The 23,623-nt window shown below is 39.6% G+C and overlaps 1 protein-coding gene and 1 long non-coding RNA gene across 7 annotated transcripts in view; one reads left to right on the top strand and one right to left on the bottom strand.

Annotated features, from left to right (window-relative positions):
• Window positions 1-573: 573 nt before the first annotated feature.
• MFF (mitochondrial fission factor) lies at window positions 574-15,153 on the bottom strand. Of its 5 annotated transcripts, none has more exons than XM_072407700.1 (8): window positions 15,017-15,153; window positions 12,638-12,852; window positions 9,788-9,960; window positions 8,519-8,607; window positions 5,551-5,709; window positions 5,301-5,360; window positions 4,569-4,653; window positions 574-3,959 (listed from the first exon to the last, which is right to left on the bottom strand). In XM_072407700.1, exons 2-8 carry the CDS (start codon window positions 12,849-12,851, stop codon window positions 3,828-3,830), a joined length of 912 nt encoding a protein of 303 aa, XP_072263801.1. In that variant the 5' UTR covers window position 12,852; window positions 15,017-15,153; the 3' UTR covers window positions 574-3,827. The 5 variants fall into 5 exon arrangements, with proteins under 5 accessions (XP_072263801.1, XP_072263802.1, XP_072263803.1 ...); XM_072407701.1 differs by lacking the exon at window positions 15,017-15,153 and adding an exon at window positions 14,074-14,352; XM_072407702.1 differs by lacking the exon at window positions 5,301-5,360.
• LOC140328257 (uncharacterized) overlaps window positions 15,089-23,623 on the top strand; it is a 17,409-nt gene continuing 8,874 nt past the window's right edge. The window contains exons 1-2 of one of the 2 annotated variants that reach the window (XR_011920259.1): window positions 15,089-15,183; window positions 16,028-16,147. This is a non-coding gene — a long non-coding RNA (uncharacterized lncRNA). Of the gene's footprint in view, window positions 15,241-16,027; window positions 16,148-23,623 lie in introns of both variants that reach the window. The other variant, XR_011920260.1, reaches the window with a different exon arrangement.

Raw genomic sequence — 23,623 nt, 5'->3', positions numbered from 1 at the left:
AGAAAGCATTGGGGAGTTTCTTGTCAAAATCAAATTTCTATTGCAGAGGATGCCTAAAACACTGGTCGCCAACAGGTGGTCCGTGGCTCTGATTGATGTGCCCCTACTGGGGGGCGCACCCGCCAGAGCCACAGACCATGTCTCCCATACAGATCTAAGTGGGCGGGTTCTGGCATCATGAAGTCACTATGGGGGAAGTTTCTTTCTCCTTTGAGTGACACACGGCTACCCGCGCATGCGTGATCCGGATCCCGTAAGTTTAGTGGTCCGTAGGTCCAAAAAGTTTGGCGACCACTGGCCTAAAATGTAAGACATTTGGGGAAAAAAAAGAAAATGATGAAGAAATTATGTCTCTTGGAGAATTTTGTAAAAACTGATATACTGGAAGGAAGTGAAGAATAATTACCAAAAAATTACTTGTTTTTTTGGGGGGGGATGTATAATTTTAAACTTAGGTCTTTCTCCAAATTCTAGATCTCCAGGTTTTAAAGCAACATGAAAGACCCTGAGATGTGCTAATCATCCGGTATTATATATTATTGAGCTATACACTGAAAAGGAATAACACAAATATTTGTTTTTAAATTTTATTTGACTTGTGTATAGTTACATTATCTTTGTTGTTGTATACGTACTGTTGACAAGCAGGACATAAAAAATGTAATATAATAAAACAAAAAAGAGAACACAATCAAAACATGAAGATAAATAAGTTATAAAAGTATTGTACACAAAATGCATAGCACTGAAGTACAACTTCACACCAAAACCAAGACCCAGCATGCATTCCAATTTATGTGTTGCCTAGTGCAGTAAGTAACAAAAGGAAAAAAAGACATTTGTATCTATGGCCATTCAACATTTTATTCTGGGTTTTGTCATGTTCTAATTACCATCAAACAGCCTGCAAAGACACAATAATTATACTATTGCTATTTTATAGCCCTAAAAAAAACTAAAAATAAAAAAATAAACTCATATTTTCTGTTAATCTTTTTCATCTACAAACCTTAACTCTGCACAGCTTTTTTTTTACATGCATGTGGATGTGGTGACCAGAAAAGGGCCAAATCTGATGTGTGACCTCTAGTCATGTACACTCTACAATGTCAAATTATGTAGCGTGCATGTCACTTGGGGCAACAAACTGAAGTTAGATAAATCTAATGGTAATTCTATAGGCATTAGTATGAAAAAAAAAGCCGTTATACAGCCTCAATTATTTTACAATGTTGTTACAAGCACCATCCAGTATTGTTTTCTATTTGATGGAAAATTATATTTAAAAATATAAATCCTGATTTACTGGTTATCTACCACAAATGTGAATTACCAGATTCCCAGTAAAGTCTGAGGACTATGAGAAGAGTACAACATCCAGAGAAAGTATCTGTTTACTGATTTACTACATTTTTTTAATTGGTCCATGTACTAAAGGAAATAGGCTGTCACTGCAGATGTCCCCATCAAAAAGCTGTTTTATTATTATATGAGTCACTGATATGGAGCATGCAGCCACTAAAGTCAGAGGAAAGTTAGAACTCCTGCTTTGCATACTTGTAACTTTTGGCTCAAAGTATTGAAGGGTATGGATTAACATTCAGGTAATCATAACTGGAAAAAAACGTATTCAGCAGTGGCAGCCTGTGCATTTCTCAGTACAGGTTTCCGACACAGGACTAGAATATAGTTAAATGTAGTATTCTTCTCTGTGCTCATGTTAGATAAAACCCCGTCTTCTAAAGGATGTTGGAATACACACCTAAGCTATGCTATGAGACAGAGGTTACAGCACACAGACCACTTAGTCAATGCACAAAACGGCATCAGGCACAAACATCACTATATATAGAGTACAAATATAAGATTTTTCCAAAAAAAAAAATGTTTGCAATAAGTGGTACATTTCACGTGAATAAGTGCGAAAGAGTAATTGTTCCCCTTTCATTGTCTGTCCAAACATGTCTATGGAATTATTGGCTTTGTTGTGCTATAAACAGGTTCTCTCATTTTATAATGGCAATATCATTTCTCTGAAGTTAGAGGTCCACACAAAGAAAAGCAACAAAAGCTAGAAATAATTACAAGGTCTTTTTTTTCATTATTACATGGTACCCTAAGCGCTTTTAAGAATCAATTCCACCTAGAGTGCTTTGCTATGTTTAGTATGTGACAATGCTGTACCTCCATTAAGTTGTTAAAGGAAACTTTTTACAGAGGAATAAATAAACTCCTGCAAAAAGCCTCAGTTGCCATTCTATAGCTCTCAGGCCACACAATGGTATGAAAGATCTGCTATGACATCACTGGAATGGAATCAGTATGCAATTTAGGGGGCAGCCTTTAGTTGAGGCTCAAATGTATGTAAAGCCAAAACATTTTTATTTTGTGTAGATGTTGCCATGTTTAGGACCCATGTCAAGTTTTATTTTTATTGCTCTCTGTGTCCTAGCTGGGAGATTCACCCTAACATCCTGTCCCTGAGGCACAGCAGGAAGTAAGGAGAGACATCCTAAAAACTACAGGATATCAAAATTTACCAGAACAGCTTTACAAAGAAAATATTTCCCCTTACCTGTTGTTTCAATGACTCAACTCAAACATTTTGAATTTCCGGATACTTTCTATACCCGAGGCAACAGTCTCCAGAACAAATAGAGGGGTACATTTCTTTAGTGTGGACACCTGATAAGGTCCTAACCCTTTCACACTGTATCCAAATCTTATGGGAAAAAAGATTTACTTTTACATTCACTTCAATGATAAACCACTAAATGCCAGTTATTATACATAAATGGAGCTTGTTGATTCAGTCCTGAGATTTTATTATAGCACTGCTAGACAACACAGCAAGGCAGTGACCTAATTTTCATCTACTGCAGTTCAGCAATACATTGAGGTCACCTTCCTACCCCTAGCCTGTAAATGGACATTATGTACGCAGACTGATCGGTTCTTTTTTTCTCACCTTTAGTTATCATGATCCGTGTCAGCACATGTGTGAGTACTGACCCTGCCTCACACAGTCTGCTATATAGAGAATTAAAAATTTCACTATCAAGACAGATTAAGATAATTACACTAGTTGTTTTTAATATACATTATAAATTATGCATATGACTAAAGCTATGTTTTAACATACAGGTGTTTTGCTTTCTGACAGAAGACTTATAATGTTTAATAGGATTGTGCCAAGGGGATACCCACATACCAGATATCATGTCATCTAAAGCCTGACAGTTTCCTTACAGGAATACATGGAGACCCAAGCAGACTCAAGTGATAGAGCTGTTCATATTAAAGCAGAGCAAGACCAGTGCCAGAACTAGGGGGATCTCATCTCCCTGAAGCTTCAGAAACCCTCAACAGGTAATAGAACATACCCCACTGGACCCAGACTGAAGCACTACACTAAGTTGATTTGCTCTACAACACTTCATGTGTCCAACTTTTTCTTCAGCTTAACACGAAAAACCTTCAAGGCAAGGTCATATTACTCTTAAAAGGTCAGGAATGATTCTTGCATGCCAAAAAAAAATAATAAAATTTGTTCTCAATTATAGAACAGACCCCTCTTGAGAATGAATATATTTAGTTTACTTAAACCTTATCACAGTCAAAGTTGCATGCACACTATGCAGACCAGCTGGGTTTGAAGGAGTAAAACCAGGAGCAGGAATGCAAAGTGTTTTTTCCTGCTGCTGGCAAAAAATTTGTGCCATGGACCTGGGTCTACATCATCCAAGAGTTTCTTTCAGGTTTTGTAGTTTTTTTTTGTGTTTTTCTTTAGATAGCCAGATCCTCGCAGTTGATGACTAGGGAACTTTTTAACGTCTAAACCAGAACCAACTGTTGAGGAGCCAAAAGGCCACTGTGATGGAGTACATGACCATCTCTCGCCTGACTCTTTCCTTGTTCTCCTCTTCCAGCAGAAGTAGACGTCTGTTCAGCTTGATGATCTATGACCCGCAAAGAAATGAAACATCAAAAAAGCAGCCATGATATAACTCGTCCAACATACAAATTGCAATACAGACCTCAATATTGGCAGCTTGGTTTTTTAATGCACCCTATCCTTACTAGACTGCAGCTGCTTAAAATCCTCAAAACCCTTAACATTTGAAAGGGATTATCTGCTTTATTTTTTGTCATTTCACTTACTAATTCAAGTGGAAGTCCACTTCTAACATTATACAGGACTGGACACTGAAAAGATGCTTACTGTACTGGTTGCCTGAGATTTCTGGAAACTGCTCAGACACAGCCAAGGAAGCACTTATTTGCTTAGACAAAGGTTGGGTGTTTGTAACATCAGTTTTATGTATTAGAGGTCACAATATCTGAGGTGCACATCACTGGTCAAAATAGACAGAACAAAAAATTAAGTTGGCAATTAAGTCAACTCAAAGTGAATATAATATTAATGTGGACAAAGAAAATGAGACTATAAATAAAAATCTTTTGCACATAATCTTTTGCGCAGACTATATGAGGTCATTTCTCGAAAACATTACACACTAAAGGCAGTGACCACAAGGTAATAATGGGCAAACTATGGTGGGGAGTACCTGTCTTCTGAGTGAAGCTGCATCCACTAAGGTCAAGTCTTCTGGAGTCCCATCCATGGTAGTGTCTAATGCTGTCACTGCATACCTACAGGAGTGATAGTATAAATAGGTAATGTACAATATAACATTCTGCCATGCATGAAAATAAAAATTACTGTGTAGTAATAGTGTATTAAATTAAGATGGTGTCACACAAATGACAGTAAGTAGTAAAACATGTATTATATACAATCTCTTGCACAGACCTACTTGATAAAACCAACTTTATTTTAGGTAATACAAGCAGTAAAATCTCATAGAGGGGTAAAATGCAATAGCACAATGGTATTAAAGGGTTATTCCAAAACTGAAATAATGGGTGATAAAAAGAAGCTTTGTAGAATCATCCATCAACTTTTAAAATCTCAGATTTTTGTGAAAAAAAAACTTTATTTCTGGCCTCACCCACGACCACAAGATGAAGGGGGGCTGGGGTTTATAACCATTTTTCATTACAAAGAACGATGAACCTGAAACCTGAAATATCCATTTTTTTTTTTTTTTTTTTTAGAATGACCCTCTAATATTCAAAGCAGCAAAGCTGGAGTTTAATCAAATTATCACCTTTATTTTAGGTTTACTTCATGGGCTGATTTTTTAACATGCAACAGACAATCACAAACAGAATTTTTATCTGATTAGGAAATACAAGTTTGTTAGTCAATGCACTGGGATTAATTACATTCAGATTACCTGATATTATCATGATGGGGAGCAGGAGCAGAGGCAGAAGACCCTCCACGCAAGACAGGCCTGGAGTGTTTAAGAAGGAAAACAAGGACAGAAAAGGAAGGAGTGAAGACAAGTAGGGCAAGAAACATGGAGTCACTTATCAATTGTACAAACAGGAATTACTGGGGTTCACACTGATACATTAATTAATGGAAGCACTGCATGTTTAGGTGGTAAGGGTAAAGGAGAGAAAGGAGGGGGAGACATTCACCTGCGGTTGTCATCCAGCACATCAAGGACCTGCTGATAAGCCCTGCGGGTGGAGGTCTGGATGAGCGACAGAATGCCACGGGCAGAGAAAAGATCTGCTCCATCTGCAGGGGGCGAGGGAGCATGGCACGGGCGGCCTGTGGGGGCAGGTGGAGTCGGGCTGACCGGAGGAGAGCAGCAAAGAGAAACATAGAAGTCAGACTGTGTATGAGAGTGAGAGGTGGTCATATGAACAGGCGGCATGGAAGGAGAAGTACAATAAGAGCAAAAGAAAAATGAAAATGAAAACAGGAAATTGTGGCAGGAGAGAAGAAAGGATATTATGTTTGTATAGATGGCATGGGTTATGACAGGACAACAAGAAGAGCAAAAGAAAAATGAGTTAGAAAGAATAGCCATACAGGTAAAAATGTGCTTAAAATAAGCAGGAGAGCGAGGCTCACATAAATATGAGGCAATGAGGGAAGCTGTGTGACATTTAATTCATGCTTTCACCCAGGAATAATAAAGCTAGCAATCCCATGCAATGGATACAACACAAGGGAGAGGTAACTAACAGCAATACTTTGCTAATAATGGCTGCAATCTCCTAACAGGTCCATGCTTTACCTGGCATTGCCTAAATTAAAGTTTCAGTACAGGAAATGCTGGGTAGGTAACACAACCTTTTAGGTTATTCCTGTATAAGAGTTAGGTGATGCTCAGTTCAACACAAGAGAAACAAATTTCTATCGTCCCCAATCTCAAGATCAGATTTAAAAGTGCCTGAATGGCTGGCTAAACAAAAAGTATTGGCCTTTTTGGATGCCAAATATTTTACCAGCGTGCATATCCACAGGGTAAGCATGTCAGTCTAGTGCTGGATGACATCATAACACCAAGGGACCACCAGGAAGAAGGTTTGAGTTGTCAGAAGGAAAGCAATCAGAATTCTGACGGAAATTGAAACCCTAAAATGTCCCCCCCCCCCCGAACATACAAAGCAGACCTTTCCTAATAAAATTCCTTCTCCCATTTCTCAAAATCAATTGCCTACAACTGACTGGAGTGCAGTCTCAAGTCTGCAGAAGCAAGACTCCCAAAAGAATCAGAACTTTCTTTTTTTATTTTCTTTACTCCCCCCTTCCTATTTTCACCTGGTGATCATGTCCGTATTACACTTCCTGTCTTAGGATGACATCCCACACTTACTTTACTATCTCTGTAGAGAAGCAGCATGGTCATCCTTGACTGCTCTCCTAATATGGACTACATACACATTAATTCTCCCTTATTACATCAGTGGGAGTTTTACAATAGATAGCTAAAAAGATAAAGGAAATGCTGGTTTCTGAAAAGTACAACAGGGATTTCTCAATTTGCAGAAAATGTAGTAAATGCCTACAAAAACATACTGTATAAAAGATAATTTATAACATTTTGGTTCCTGGGTTTACATATACTATATCGTTATGTACCGGACAACTAAGCAGTTTAAAATAAAAAACATTAAACAGTTTACAAGTAAAAATGTGACTTTGTTTTCACCTTTATACGGAAAATACTTGCAGGTATTGAATACATGCAATAAATGCACCCAGGTAATCAAATTCAATATCAATTATCGCTTGCCTAATGCTTCATTATTAAGAAAATTATATTTATCTGAAGCATTAGGAGATTTCGGAGGCACAAAAATCAAAAATAGGGACATTTTTTGCTCTTTTTATGTTTTATGTGTCCAACTCGAGGTCCATGGACCCCAACAGTTTGTAGAGGCAGAAGTGATTTGTAAAGTGGTAATCTGTTCTAGTCTCGCGTAACAATGTCCCCATTCTCTTACTGTCTTTTGTAGCATGTCTCCAGTCTCTTATAGAATCTGCACAGACTCCAACCATCATGTCCCCAATTTTTGACAGTTCTCATAACATTTAATTAACAGTATGTGTGGCCCTATTGTGATGACCACCACACTAATGTACTGTGAACTGTGAATAAGGTAATTATAGCAGTGTTTTTTTCATTGTAAAACAGAAAGTATGCTTTATACATTTACAACTACTGCTGTATGCATTAGAAAATGATTTTTATGATCTTTATACAGAAAAGACTGACAAATGTGCGCTATGTAGTGATGTTTCCCTTGTATTTAGGTAAATTAAAGATTATGATTTTAAAGTGACTACAAGCCAGGGTATTCTTAAAAAATCCACCTCCTGTCAGTCTAAATGTGTCCTTCCTTTTGAGTTCTAAACTGTATTCTAGAACAGCTTATAGTACTTTAAAGACAAGGACTCCTGCATTTCATTTTTCCTGCTGTTATACATGTGCCCACATTTCTCCAGGAACCTTTTTGTATTTCAACATGTTTTCTTGAATAACATTTTAACTTCAAAATGTCAGCCCATCTTTTCAAATGTCTCCTTCTGCAACATTTCCTCCCCTACCATCCTGAAATTCTGAAGAAGTCACAAGGTCAGAACAGGATGGAAATATCAAAAGCAGTTCAAAGACAAGGTAAATGACATTGAAGACTCTTCCAGTCAGTCAAAATGATGTTACAAAGTGGGCCTTTGTTATGTACGGATTACATACATACATACAGTTGTTTTTACCCCACAGCCTAAGTAATTAGGACAAGAAGCCAAGGCATGTATGTGTTGCTTATATCTAATGTTAAACAAGCCCTTTTTGGTTTCTGCAGCAAAATCAGAAACTTATGTGGTGAGTTAGTGTCAAATCTGGTGCCAAGGTCCACAGTTATTTTTCTGTAATCTTCTTCATCATATAGCCAACACAAAACATTACCTTACTACAGTTCCACAAAATTAAAATGAAGCTGCAGGAACAGAAGGCCAACAATAGACTGTAAATGGCTTTCATGTTACATACAGCAAATAATGATTTCAGGAAGCATGATTTTGATAATGAAAGCACAGAAATAAACACCAAGAGTACAATACACAAGCTGCAGGTCAGGCTGTACTTACATGGAGTCATTTCTGACTAGCTGCCCATTGTGTCGTACGGTATTTTCACTAACTGACCTCTCTCTCTTCTGACGTCCCATGTGACGTACCTAGGAATTAAATGCAAATATGTTGGTACACAAGCAATTACGCTTTTAGTATTTGTTATTTTGGTTATTTTCTTGTTTTGTATGCCTTGTTTTAATTGTACTTGTATTTTTCATTTCTTCAGCAATACAATTTTGATACAACACATTTTAAAAGGTTGTGATAAAAATCTTTCACACAGAAACTTCAATATATCACAGGGTACTTGAAAATACAGACATGAAGAGGTTTCTATTAACATGCACACAGGAATTAGCCTGCAGGTTTATAGACAAAATGGAAAGCATTTCAACATTGTGAAAACAATAACTATTAGCCATCTGTGACAGCAGCCAGGACTAATGAGTAACCTCTGAGACAAGCCTATGAAGAGAGGCAGAAGAGGAAGCTGCAGACCTCTCTGGTGCTAACCTTATAGAGAAAACAGAGCAAATCAACAAGCTTCTTCAAGCTGCTGATTCACTATTTTCCATACGTCCTAGCCAGTGGAGCCTCATAGATTACTGATCATCAACCTAATGGACATCTTTTGGTTATGGTGGAATGTTGGAGAACAGGCATACATGTACAGCATCAGCCTTCCTGGGAAAACACCAGATGGCAGGCAAAATATGTAGCATATTTTATTCCTTACTTCCTAGAAAACTTGCACCCACGAAAATGTTGAACTGACATTGTGGGAGGGTCAGTGACAGTGGGTGGAAGACTTGGATCATGAGCACCCGTATACATCAGTAATTGTTGAATAGTGGACTCCCTTTGCAAGCATGAGCTGCAAACTTTACTACTACTGTATCAGGCTACTGTATTTTAGGATCTAAAGCAAATCAATTTTGCTATATGCAGACACCGAGGCCTGAAAGAATCCTTTTAGCTCTGACTTGGCACTCCATATTAAGTCTATTAAAACAACCACAATCAAATTAAGTCAGCATGTGTATTCTTTTTACTCAACATACCTTTATATTTTTCTCCATGTTTATATAGCAACTAGTAACCATGACAGTCATTGGGAAGCAAGCCTTTAATTACATTTTATTAAAGGCTCATATCATGAAAAACATTGTATTTTATACACATACCACATTGTGTACTAAACTCCTAAACAGGACAAGGTTAATTGCTGACTAAAAGGAGTAACTCTGGGCGTTTGTCCTTTTATTAAGTGTTAGAGCTACTTGCCTCCTCATTCTGGGGAGTAGATGCTATGGGTCTTTCCAGGTCCAGAAAGTCTAGCGGCCTTTCACTAAGAGTAAGAACCCGTGGTGGAGTCTTCAGAGCCAATGGCTCAAATGGGGTGGTCTGAATAAGGTCCAGATCTGCAGGCCTTGAGAAAGATCCATCTTCACTTTGACCTGTAGAGCAGTAGAATTACAGACAACATAAATGTACATGAATGTCATTTAAATATAAGAAAGGTAACCGAATACTAAAAAAAATATTTTGTTGTGTAATTTTACAGTAAGCTCAGGGCAAGCCTTAGTGTAAATTGGAAAACAATAATACAGAATGCTGGAGTAGGTCAGTCTGACCTAGTCTGCACCAGGCAAAGTTGATTGTGATCTTTGTTGCAAGTGCTTAATGCCTTTTGAAAACACTTGAGGCACTGACCTATAGCAAGCATGCAAGTCAGAGCTCCTGATTGGCATACTTATTCTATTTCAGTGCTTTGGAAAGTGCTACAGCTATTGGATTACCATTAAAGCCTATATAAAGGTTTCCTTTAAGAATCAGTGTACTTTATGAAGCATATGACAGGCAAGCATCAGATGAGTTTCCTAACCAGGGCCACCATCAGGGAACAAGAGGGACACCTGTCAAAACAGGGGCAGGCAGATAACCAGCAAAGTCCATACATTGTTTTCCTTTCCTGCCTCATTGGCTATCATCACAAAACAGCTCAGTCCAGGTTTGTGCAGAGATCTCAGTGAATCTTAGCAGCCTGCCAGCACTGTTTGTTGCTAAAATTGATACATTCGTATCTTTCCTATTATAATATTTTTCCCCTTCAGAACACTGAGCAGAGTTGACAGGCTGCAGGGTCACTGAAAGTTCAAATAGTTAAATCTATGTTGCCTACAGCAGAGCCCTGGTGTAACCAGTGTGTAGATTTGCTGTACATAGACCTGTGGCTAGAGCAAGTAATCAATGCTTAGTGGCTGGCACCTTGCTGAACCGTCAGCTCTTTAAGTTTTTAAACAACAGGCATTAACAGATTTAACAGCAGGTAACCGCTCACAGCCACCCCCATCTCTATTGGGCTGCCGTGGGGCAATGCAACATGTAGAGTCCACCCCAAGGCAGCAGTTCCCTGATGTGAGGAAGCTGCACTACAACATGTTATCCTGGCCAATCAGCAAGCCAGAAATAGTCAGCTGCAATATTGGAACTAGATGTGGTCAGAAGACAAAAAAAATTGACTCCAATCTGGTTGGAGAAGTCCAGAAATTCAACTGGATTTGGAGGCCGAATCGACTGAGCCTTATTATAATATTTCAGGTATTGTAATGTAAGATCGAAAGTCTGATTGCACAGCTTCTATCCAAGTCAAAATTAACTCTAATCAGAACCATACAACCACCATCACCTGGGATTTTTAGACATGGGGGGCTGTTCCTACAATGTCTGGAATATAATCTCTCCCCTCCGCAATTCTCTCCACTCCCCTCCCCATAGAGCAGAATGGCATTGTATGTACAGCACTCATTCATGCATTGTGCAGTCTTTTGTTTTGTGAATGATCCTTTCCAAGGACAATTATTGAATGTGCTCCCCAGATAAAAAAAAGTGCTATGCTGTGTCTACCAGCTACAAACATCATACTAAAAATGAACTTTCTTTAGTATAGCTAACACAGACCCTGCTTTTATGTCTGTGGTTTGCAGGCTCAGCACTAATTATAAGAGAAGCTGACAAGGGATTGATAAATAGAGGGACTGGCTTTTAAGCCTAAAAGATGTCACGTGACAGGGAGGAGATGTTACTAGTCATCCTAGTCTTGAAAACAAGGTATTTGTATTTGTATTGTATTTGTAATTGTAATATTGAAAATAACATGGCATAATGTATACCTAGCATTACACAGACAGACAATCTCATTTTGCCCTAGACAGGACAGGTCAGAGTGTCTCTTTATTTAAGAGTGGAAATGTAAACAACTGCAGGTAAATACACAGAATAAAACAAGAATTTTAAAAGCTAGGCAAGCTGAGTGCCTCTTCCTTTACCTCCCTACATAACATTCTATTTAGCCATGGAGGGAGGACAGAAGGAAGCAAGAGTGTCAGCTGGATGACAGCTCTGAGTGGGTTGCAGAAACTATATACAAGATGGCAGCTCTGACAGGCTCATGGCTTTTGATTGTCTACATAAGGGAGGTTTTCACAGGTTAACACGCATACAATACAGGTAGCCCCCAGGTTAAGGACATCCAACATATGGACGCCTCGTAGATAAGAGCGGGGCTTCACTCGCTGTGTGCAGGACAGAGGCTTGAAGGGGGGTTTGCATGACTTGCAGAAGAAATTTTTTGCTAAACACAGCTGAGGTTGTGGGTGATCTTAGAGGGGTGAGCTCTTTCTGCAACCTCTTGTAACTCTTTAATGTCCAAGACAAACTTTGCAGTTGCTTAATTTTGCATATCAAAGCACAGCTTGCTCCAGAAGTTAATGAATGTCTAGGCTCCATAAAGTTTTTTTTATTTTTTTTGCTTTGTTTGTGATTAACTCACAGTGAGGATTTCCTAAAGTAACTGACAACCACGTTGCCTGACATCTGTCCTAATCGCATTAAAATAATGTACATGTTCCGACTTACATACAAATTCAACTTAGGAACAAACCTACAGTTTTTGTAGAATTAGTTGGATTGGTGACAGGGTCTCAATTATATTATTCTTCAAGAAATGTTGACCTAAATTGAAAATTGAGGAGGCGTTTAAGAGGTCATATGGAAGGTTGATAAGGTTCCTGGGCACAATAGATCGGGGTACATGTTTTCTATTAGGTGCCATACGATACAAAGATGACTCACTTGCTACCACAATTCTCTCCGGTACTTGCATTATGGCACCAGGGTAAATGCCACCATCTGCTTTGGGATCGGATTCTGTGTGGGTAGGAGCAACCTTTAGCTTTTCTGGGACCCTCATTCTCTGGCTGATCCCCTCCGTGTACTCAATCTCATACTGCATACGGTTTATCTCCGCCATCTCTGCTGCCGGTGGTGAGAAGCCCTTGCTGCTCATCCTAAAAGAGGAAGCAATGCAAAATATAATTCACATATTTCTATCCCAGTGTCATCTCAATGGTGAGCGATATCCAGGACAAACAGAACTAAATTCACTAATGCGAACACAGAAACAACATGCTGATTGTGTCTACAGGAGCCCAACGAGCATCCAGAATGTAATATTATTAATATATTATTATATGGTGATATTTAATGATATATACATATCACACCTGCACACTAATGATATTGGTGGGAGGGTTAGATTTTTTTTGTCAGGTCTTTATTGATTTCTCCTCTTTATTTGTACGTAAGTGAATACGATCGCCAAGAAAAAAAATACAGGAAATGCAATGTTTTTTCAGCTGTCACTGAAATAAAAGAAATTCTTTCAATGAGATATCTGTGCCCCTGGCATCTAACTGGTCTCTTGATTTGTGTCTATCACCTTCTGTATGCACCCAATGGGTGAAATACCCGATGAGGTACAAAAATAACACTTGGTTCTAGGCAGTGCTCAACCTAGAAGTTATTTTAAACCGGGTGGGAAGAAATTGTGGGTGGGTGGCAGCCCCTGTATTGTGACCAAACTCTTTAGTAACCACCCAAAAACAGCCGGGTGGGTGCTGAAAAGTGCCGGGTTGGTGCACCCAGCTAAAAGGGCCTGGGGAGAACCCTGCTAGGTATATATACATACCCTTACTACATGAATATGATGACAGTAAACAGGTTTTTTGGTTTTGATTTGAAGGGTTAGACACCCTGATGAGGTTTTAACTGCTGCCTATGATGGAGAGATTTACCCCTCTATCTATACGAGTCACAACATGCAGCTGTCCCCACAACAACAAGAAAGGGGAGCTCCTTCTAACTTCCTTTGTATCTCTGGGATGGGAAGTGACGTGAAATTACCTAAATGGTAAACAGACAGCTAAAACATAACCCAGCAGAGGTTTTAAAGTGGACCTAAACCTAAAATGTTTAACTTTACAAAAAAAGGGTAGACAACCCTTTAATATAAAGTAAAAATTCTATTTATTTTTTTTCAGTGCAAGCCCCTCCCGTTTCTGTCTGGTTCGTCACAGCACAGAGAATGGGAGCACAGAGTCTCCTGGGATTCCTACGTCACACATGCCGGGAGGCTCATGGCTGCTGCTTTGGGCATGCACAGAAGGAGCTCTTTCTTTAAAGAGACAGTAAACTCAAAAGTGCCCAAAACAAAAAAAAAACACACTTACCTTCAATCCCGCAGAACAATCGATCAGCCCGAGGTTTCTTCCATTGGGTACTGCGTTGTCCTGGTAACTGTCTTTGGGCCGCCATCTTCACCTCTTCTGTTTTTCTTCTTCCTACGTCACCCGACGCAGGTGTGAGATTGAGTGACATAGTTTGGGAAAAAAACTGCGAAAGGGCTCCTTCTGCGCATGCCTGATGCTTGGGTATGTGCAGAAGGAGCACACAGGAGCCTCCTGGAATGCGTGATGTAGGTATCCCAGGAGGCTTTGCGCTCCCATTCATTCTTGATTGCCTTCTTATTAAAAAGAGTGTTGCACTTAAAAAACAAACAGTATTTTTACCTTACATACAAGGATTGTCTACACTTTTATGTAATGTGACATTTCTGAGTTTAGGTACGCTTTATTTGGGGGGGAAAAAAGATTGTCGGCAATCTTTCCCCATCTACGTCACCCGATCTGGCGCCTGCACAGTGTGAGATCAGAGACGTACGAAGAAGAACACGGGAGAGAAGAAGATGTCAGCGCCTGACACAGAGACGAATACCGTGATGTCCCGGGACCCAAACAAAGAGACCTTCTACCGGATGACAGGAGTGTTTTTTATTTTGAGTTTCGTTGAGCTTTATCCCTTCAATAAACAATAATAATTGGTTTGTCTATATACACAATGTAAAGGAGGGTAATGATGACAGAGATGGTTACAGCCTCCTAATGTCAAGGTACAGAAGGCAGCCTGTAAACAATGGAGACAGATAGGTTAAGGGCTCATAGGTCACACATGACGGGGTGCACCCGGCATTTCCCTCCTCCAGCCGGGTCACCAGGGTGACAGCTACAATGGGCACTGGGTATAGAGGGCAGGGCAATGCTGACACTTCCCTGTACACAGCACCGGCCGCCATCACGCAGCCTACAACCACCCCATAAAACGAGCGCTACTCACAGCTCAGCGCCCGAAAGGTCCGCAGCTTTCTAGAGATGACCCTGCTCGGCAGCCGTACCCCGGAAGTCAGCCGCTCTTGGACACGTGACGGCAGCGGACCAGAAGGACGTTCCAGAAGCAGCGGCGTGTCAATGACGTCACGGAGTGACACCAGAGTGGTGGGGATGGTAAAGTCACGTGTGACAGTCTAATGTGTGAGGTCACAATGCCGGGCTCCAGAGGAAGTGAGCAGAGACAACAAAACCAATAATTGATATTGGGAAGTACCCTTGGTTTACCACTGGGTGGCGCTGCAGGCCGATATATCAGATAAGGCATCATATACAGTGTAATCCCTAAAGAAAATCTTCTTCCGGAATAAATAGGATTATTGGGTACTACTATAGTGTGATTCCTACCATCATTTTTTGTTCCTACCTCACATTCTTTTTATAGCCTACTACTCCAGAAACTTCTTTGTTTACCTTAGTAACCAATATACCATCATAGCAACCGCCCCTACTAAAAAAAACGACCTCACCTTCTTTTTCATATCCTGCTTATATCCTCTGATGGCTGCATGACATAATATGGGTTACATAGGTCCCTAAAATGTTTATTGGTAGGGAGACAGGGACAGAGCAATGTCACCTCATCACAGGAAGTGCCTTCATGGCAGGATCACAACATGTTGCACCTAATTTATTAAAGCTCTCCAAGATTGGAAAGGATAAAATAAACCTAGGCAATTCTGCAAACCTGGAATGGATCTGGTCCAGGATTGAAAACATTTGCCAACTAGTAACAAAGTCATTCCAGGTTTGCTGGATCACCCAGCTTCACCCATGATCATCTATCTTCTCCAGTCTTAGAGAGCTTTAATAAATTAGAGCCAATATTTTAATAAAACCTTCTGATCTAACAATATTGGGAATTACTTTACCATGTGACACTCTCTAATAAATCTTTATTAAATGTATTTCATTTATAACCTGTAGAGATAAAATTTACTGATTTTTTTGTTTGTTTTAGGTCAGGTGCACCTGGAGTGAATATTATAGATTCACCCATCACAGAACCTGCTGCTGTCATGTGATTGGCCCATCCTGTGAATAGAAGCTGGATGGGATTCCATGTTACAGGACAATACAGGTACCTTGTTATTTTATTCTTATCTCTCTGCGTTATTTCCATTCAGCACCTCCTAAGAAAGCCCGACATTCACTACAAATCAGCTCATAGATGAATGTAAAATAATACAAACAGATACAACGTATATATATTGCAGAAGCAGAATGATTTCCTTATGGGTGAAAGGCTGCACAATAAACTTGTGCTGGGACCACAGCTCTCCCTGATTTCTATTGCTCCAAGTTTGTATTATTATGAAGTTTACTTTTAGATTGTGAGCTCCTTTGAGGAACAGCTAGTGACAGGACTATGGATTTTGTACAGCGCTGCGTCATATGTTGGTGCTATATAAATACTATATAATAATGTACAATCTGGGGATGTTATATTTTATCTCTATCGTGTAACAATGTTTTCTCACCCCATGCAGACGCTCAGTAATGGTAATAATAGTCATCCTTTCCAGTGACAAGCTGTACAGACAGCCCTGCTCTGTCCTATTAAGAGGGAGGGTAAGCAGGAGGCCCCCCGCTACATCCCCCATTCCAATATATACCAGCAGTCTGTCATTTAGTAATCTGGTACAGAGGATCACTAAACAATATCAGGAGATTGATTGAATTGCATATAAAATGAGAAAAAGGTTCACAAGAAACAAGGAAGTTCTCGTAAAGTAAAATAGTTTTTGATCCCTGGATAAATGATGCATGCTGTACCATTACATACCTTCCAAGGTTCTTGGATAGGGAAGGGTGACACCTCCACACTACAATATTAGGGCTATAAAGTGGAACTAAACCCGTGCTACTCACCTCTCCCTGTTCCATCGAAGGGCACCGCCATCTTCCTTCTCTTGTCCCTCTTCCTTACAATGTTGCGCCTTCTGTGATGCCATGACTCTGGTGCAGGTGTGCAGGAGTTTATTCATCCTCAGCACATGCAAAGGAAGCTGGGCTTTTCCCTGGCAACCACCTAAAAGCTGCACAATTTAGGAAGATTTTACAGCTGGGCATCTGACAGACCGCTAAGAACAGTTATTGCAGAAGGGACGTCACCTGTCCATTGGTGTAATAAACACCGTCCTGATTGTGGATCTGTCACATAAGTGGCATTTTAGTCCAACTGTTATTGCAAAACATTCATCACAAGTTTTCATACATTATCAGCCATTCTCCACCAGGGTTACTCCAGAGGTTCCTCCATCTGTGATCTCCCATGAGATGATGTCTGCATAGTTCTGGGGCCAACATCACTTGAGTCAGCTGCATGGTGATTTTAGTTGTCTATAAAGGTTGTATTCCAGGCACCCCTGTAAGGGGATTTTCTTCAATTGGCTACCATAAGAGACTTTATTCCCACTGACTCTCAATTAGTTTAATCATAGCAGGGGTTCTCCAAATCCAGAAAGTCATTTGAAGGGTTGAAAAAGTTTGAGAAAGATGTTAACAGGTTTGGCCTTTGCAGTGCTAGGTTTGAATCTCGGCCAGGACACTATCTGCATGGAGTTTGCAGGTTCTCCCTGTGTCTGTGTGGGTTTCCTCCGGGTACTTCGGTTTCCTCCCACTTTCCAAAAACTTCCCCCCATATTGACCTTAGACTGTAATAATGATACATGACTATGGTAGGGGCATTAGATTGTGAGCTCCTCTGAGGGACAGCTAGTGACATCTGTAAGGGGATTTTCTTCAATTGGCTACCATAAGAGACTTTATTCCCACTGACTCTCAATTAGTTTAATCATAGCAGGGGTTCTCCAAATCCAGAAAGTCATTTGAAGGGTTGAAAAAGTTTGAGAAAGATGTTAACAGGTTTGGCCTTTGCAGTGCTAGGTTTGAATCTCGGCCAGGACACTATCTGCATGGAGTTTGCAGGTTCTCCCTGTGTCTGTGTGGGTTTCCTCCGGGTACTTCGGTTTCCTCCCACTTTCCAAAAACTTCCCCCCATATTGACCTTAGACTGTAATAATGATACATGACTATGGTAGGGGCATTAGATTGTGAGCTCCTCTGAGGGACAGCTAGTGACATGACTATAGACTTATTACTACATAATATGTCAGCACTATATAAATACCATGTAATAATAATTATTATTTAAAGGAACTTTTTCTTCTCTCCTTTTTACTTTCTTCTGGAAAAAAAGAAAAGTTGCCATTTTTATTTTTTAAATGTTTTGATGAGCACATATAAGACTAGTTATTTCTTTTCCTGGTGTTTAAAATAATTCATGTAAACCAGGCTTTACTTTAATTTCCTTTATAGCTGAAATTTCTCCATAGTCCCTCATTTAAATGACCATCTTGTACCACTAGTCCAAAGCCCTGGCCCTGACTCCACGGTTTTATAAACTCCATATGCTCTTTATCTTGTTCCTTTTATGTCTAAGGTATTCTCTTCCATCTCCGTTGATACGCCATTTCCATTTCAGAGTTTAGAAGCGCATATCACGGTTCTTCCTAAGCCTGGTAAAGACCACACGGTTTGCTCTAGTTATAGACCCATATCATTGATAAATGTAAATGCCAACATTTTTTCTAAACTGATTGCCAATAGGTTATCTCCTCACATGCCTTCACTGATTCATATGGATCAAACTGGGTTTTTATATGGAAGGGAGGCCAGGGACAATACTATTAAGACTATCTTGCTGACCCAATTTGCTAAGTCTACAGGTACCCCCATGTGCCTACTGTCCATAGACGCTGAAAAAGCATTTGATAGGGTTAGTTGGGAGTTTATGTACTCAGCGCTACGTCAGGTGGGCCTGGCCCCAGTATAGTTTCTAGAATTGCTGCATTGTATTCCTCACCCAGGGCCCGGGTGCGGGTTAATGGCACCCTCTCTGACTCTTTTCAAATTAAAAACGGCACGAGACAGGGGTGTCCTCTTTCCCCATTGCTCTACGTCCTAGTTATGGAACACTTGGCTGTGGCCTTGCGTTGCAATCCGGATGTTAAACGGATCAAGACAGGGGATCACGATATAAACTCTCCTTATATGCAGATGATCTTCTGCTGTGTATACCGTTTCCCCGATTATAAGGCACTGTCTTATATTTTTTGAAATGCCAAAATATGCCCTAGGTCTTATTTTCAGGGGATGTCCTATTTTTCCATGAAGATCGCGCTCCCTATTGTGAAGGCTGGAATCCGGCTGGTAGTGAGGCGGGTGTACGCGCATACTCGAGTCCGGGCCGCGGTAATCCGCGATCGCTGGCCGCGCGTACGTTCGCGCTTCCAGCGAGCGCGGATTTCATTGATGAATCAGGGGCATTGAGTATACCGGTCACTCAGCTATATGTCATATGGCATAACTAAGCTCCTCAATATGAAATACAATCAGTCTATGTAAACCCTAACTATTACCTTTTCATATTTACTCCCTTTTGGTCTGTAAAATTTACCATATTTCAAATAATTTTGTTATGGGTTCAAAAATATTTGTTGATTCTCCCAGAAACATTCAACAACTATGCAAATCTTGTTATTCTGGAACATGAATATGCTGAGTTGTTTGTCCACAGTAACAGTAGATATGTTTGTTGCAAACCAAATACATAATTTCAGAAGAACCTCATACTAACTGTGAAGTGTGGAGGTGAAAAGTAGTAGTTTTAGTATTAGTTATTTAGTAATGGTTTGGGGTTGTTTAGCTGCTGCAGGACCTCATGGGGCCTAATTTATTAAAGCTCTACACGATTGGAGAAGATAGACTGTCATGGGAGAACTTGGATGATTTGTTACTGTTTATTAAACTATCCCTGTGAAATCAATCTGTTTGTGGTTTATTGTACTTTTGATAACCTTAATATTTACAAAAAAATTAAAAAATATTGATGATTGTTTTACATCACACCAACCGGGAAAAGCCCTGGCCCTGACTCCACGGTTTTATAAACTCCATGCCCTTAATCTTGTTCCTTTTATGTCTAAGGTATTCTCTTCCATCTCCGTTGATACGCCGTTTCAATTTCAGAGTTTAGAAGCGCATATTGCGGTTCTTCCTAAGCCTGGTAAAGACCACACGGTTTGCTCTAGTTATAGACCCATATCATTGATTATTGTAGACACCAAAATTTTTTCTAAACTGATTGCCAATAGGTTATCTCCTCACATGCCTTCATTGATTCATATGGATCAAACTGGGTTTATATATGGAAGGGAGGCCAGGGACAATACTATTAAGACTATCCTGCTGACCCAATTTGCTAAGTCTACAGGTACCCCCATGTGCCTACTGTTCAAAGACGCTGAAAAAGCATTTGATAGGGTTAGTTGGGAGTTTGTGTACTCAGCGCTACGTCAGGTGGGCCTGGCCCTAGTATGGTTTCTAGAATTGCTGCATTGTATTCCTCACCCAGGGCCCGGGTGTGGGTAAATGGCACCCTCTCTGACTCTTTTCAAATTAAAAACGGCACGAGACAGGGGTGTCCTCTTTCCCCATTGCTCTACGCCCTAGTTATGGAACACTTGGCTGTGGCCCTGCGTCACAATCCGGATGTTAAAGGGATCAAGATAGGGGACACACAATATAAACTCTCATTATATGCAGATGATATTCTGCTGTATATAACATCCCCTCATATCATGATACCTTCTGTACTGAAGGAAATTGATGAATTTGGTTTACATATCAATTTCAAGGTAAACTACTCCAAATCTGAACTTCTAAATATCTAAATACCTTAGATACCTTAAATATTCTAAATACCTTAGATTCGACTCAAATGTCTACTATACACAACAATGTGTTTTTTGCTCTGAAGCCAATAAGTATTTAGCTATAATGATTACATCGGATCCTTCTAAATTGTTCTCACTCAATTACTCCCCAGTGTATAGTAAACTTCAATCCGACCTTCAGAAGTATGACTCCCTGCCTCTTTCCTTGTTCACTCACATAAATACTCTGAAAATGGATATCGTCCCCAGATTGTTACAAATATTCCAAACGGTTCCCACATTTTTACCAAATGCATATGTGCGTAAAATACATAGGTTGTTTTTAAAATTTCTATGGCATAAGAAGCGTCCCAGATTGGCATTTGGCACTTTGTTCAAATCCAAATGTAGGGTAGGGGCCCCAGATATTATTTCCTACTATAGGGCTTCGGTTTTAGCGCGCCTGATAGACTGGTTCCACAACCGGGAGTTGAAGGAATGGGTGCTGCTGGAAGAATTTTTATCACCAGTAAGTCTCCGGTCTCTGCCCTGGGTGGACCGGTCGCTGTTACGGCAGACCTCTCCCATACCTCCACTTACTATAGACTTATTACATATTTGGGATATTCTTCTTAGATCGGGTTTATTGTCTACGAAACCTGGGCCCATGACACCGTTGTTCGATAACCCAGCATTCCCACCGGCAATGGGAGCCGCCACTTTTTTATCTTGGTCTGCCTCAGAAAACCGTTATCATAAGGATATAGTTCACAACGGGCGGGTCCCCCCTTTATCTTCCCTCGACCTTTCACGCAGAAGCAAGTTGCTATCCTGGCTTTTGTACAGGCAACTGACTTCCTTTGTAGCTTCCTTTACCGATTCATCCTTACTATACAGAGGCTTGACTGAATTTGAGCAGTTAGTTAGCTCACCTGCTCGCCCTTCCCATATTGTTTCCAGGTTATATGAGCTACTTACCCAAAACACTGAGCCTACTACTCCTATATACACCAGATATTGGGAGAGAGAATTGACTGGACTTATAACTGCGGACGACTGGGAAACATCATTTACCCTTACACACAAGCTGGCATTAACCTGTAAAACTCAGGAGGTTAATTACAAAATTATGTCCAGATGGTATTATTGCCCTGTGGACCTACATAGAATCTCTCCCACACACCCAGACCGCTGCTGGCGATGCCAATCACATAGGGGGACAATGCTTCATATTTGGTGGGAATGTTCATTGATATCCCGTTTCTGGGATTTGATTATTCAGATATTTAATGAATGCACCGGATCTACTGTACCCAATACTCCCAATGTAGCTCTTTTATCTATGATCCCGGGCTCGCTCAAAAGCATTAAAAGAGGTGTCCTACGTCATTTTCTTGCAGCGGCTAGGGCTCTTATTCTGAGGTTGTGGAAGCAGTCTGTTGCTTCTTCTATAGCTGACTGGGTATCTGAACATGAAAAAATCCGCCATATGGAAATGTTGGTGGTGGAAGATGATGATAGAACGGAACAATTCAAAATAGTTTGGTCCACATGGGATTGGTTTAAAGAATCTCCCCGACACCAAATGTATTTATCTTAGTGTTCTTGAATGCTAGTCAGGATGTTGCCTTGGCTTTGAGGGTATTTTCCTAACTCCTCTAACTTTGCGTAGTGTATATTTTTTCTTTTTCCTTTACCTCCCCACCCCTCCCCCCTGGGCTGTATTGTTTCTTTTTTATCTCTTTTTCTTGTTATAGCTCTTTTTATTCGAAGTTGTATATATATATATATATATATATATGTTCTCACTATCGGCGGTTTAAGATTATTGGTGTATTTTTTGTGTCCTATGCTTCTATGAGGATTTATGTTATTTTCTGTGTCGATTTATCCTACTCTGATCTATAAGGGCTATGACAGTTTATCACTATGCTTATCAAAGTATATGCAGTATCTAGGTTGTGTATTTTATGCTCATATGAAGCCAACGTCGTTATGGGTAAATAAGATGTATGTGTTTTATGTTTAAATGTTTGTTATGTATGTTTGTTTGTTTTTTTCTGAAAACTCAATAGTTGATTGACACAAAAGATATTGATGATTGAACTACGGTATTGTCACTATAGGCTTTGGACCGGTGGGTATTTCATTTTTGTGAAGTTGATACTAGAGATAATCAATTGAGTCACAGTGCCACATCCATAGCAAACAATATACAGTATTTATTAAACCAATAATAATTATATCTAATAAACATCAATTATTCATATAATCATCAATAATTGTACATTTAAAACACAAGAAAGTTGTGTAGACAAAAGACTATACAAGTTTTGTTGTTAACAATTCTAATGTACATATTCTAATTGTCCCATTTTCATTTCTCTACGCGTTTTGCAATATATATTGCTTCCTCAGAAGGAATGGGACATCAGAAAACCAATTGTTAAATCTCTTTCAATCTTATGTCAAGCAGGAAACCCTTTGTCTACACAACAATAAATGTACAATGAATGATGTTTATGAATAACACTGGTCAACAAACCTTTTCTTGCCAAACAGAATAAAGCTATTTTAGGTTATGTTTCATGCATAGATTCCAAATATGGTATTGGTTTTGCTAGATTGGCTCTAGTTTGTGAAATAATGACCTCAATAATAACCTCATAGAAAACCAATGAAACATGAAAATTTAGCAAAATTTAACTTGATATGCCTACATTTAGAAAATAAAATTTTTGAAATACCTAATGTCACAATGTACTATATTCAGTATATTTACAGAACTAATCACAAAGAAGTCATTGAAAAACTCTGTTTGTATGATTTCCTTTTAT

The sequence above is a fragment of the Pyxicephalus adspersus genome, chromosome 4 (genome assembly GCF_032062135.1).
Source record: "Pyxicephalus adspersus chromosome 4, UCB_Pads_2.0, whole genome shotgun sequence".
Classification (NCBI taxonomy): domain Eukaryota; kingdom Metazoa; phylum Chordata; class Amphibia; order Anura; family Pyxicephalidae; genus Pyxicephalus; species Pyxicephalus adspersus.
The sequence above is the reverse complement of the archived record's forward strand: the minus strand, read 5'-3'. Positions and strand labels throughout refer to the sequence as shown.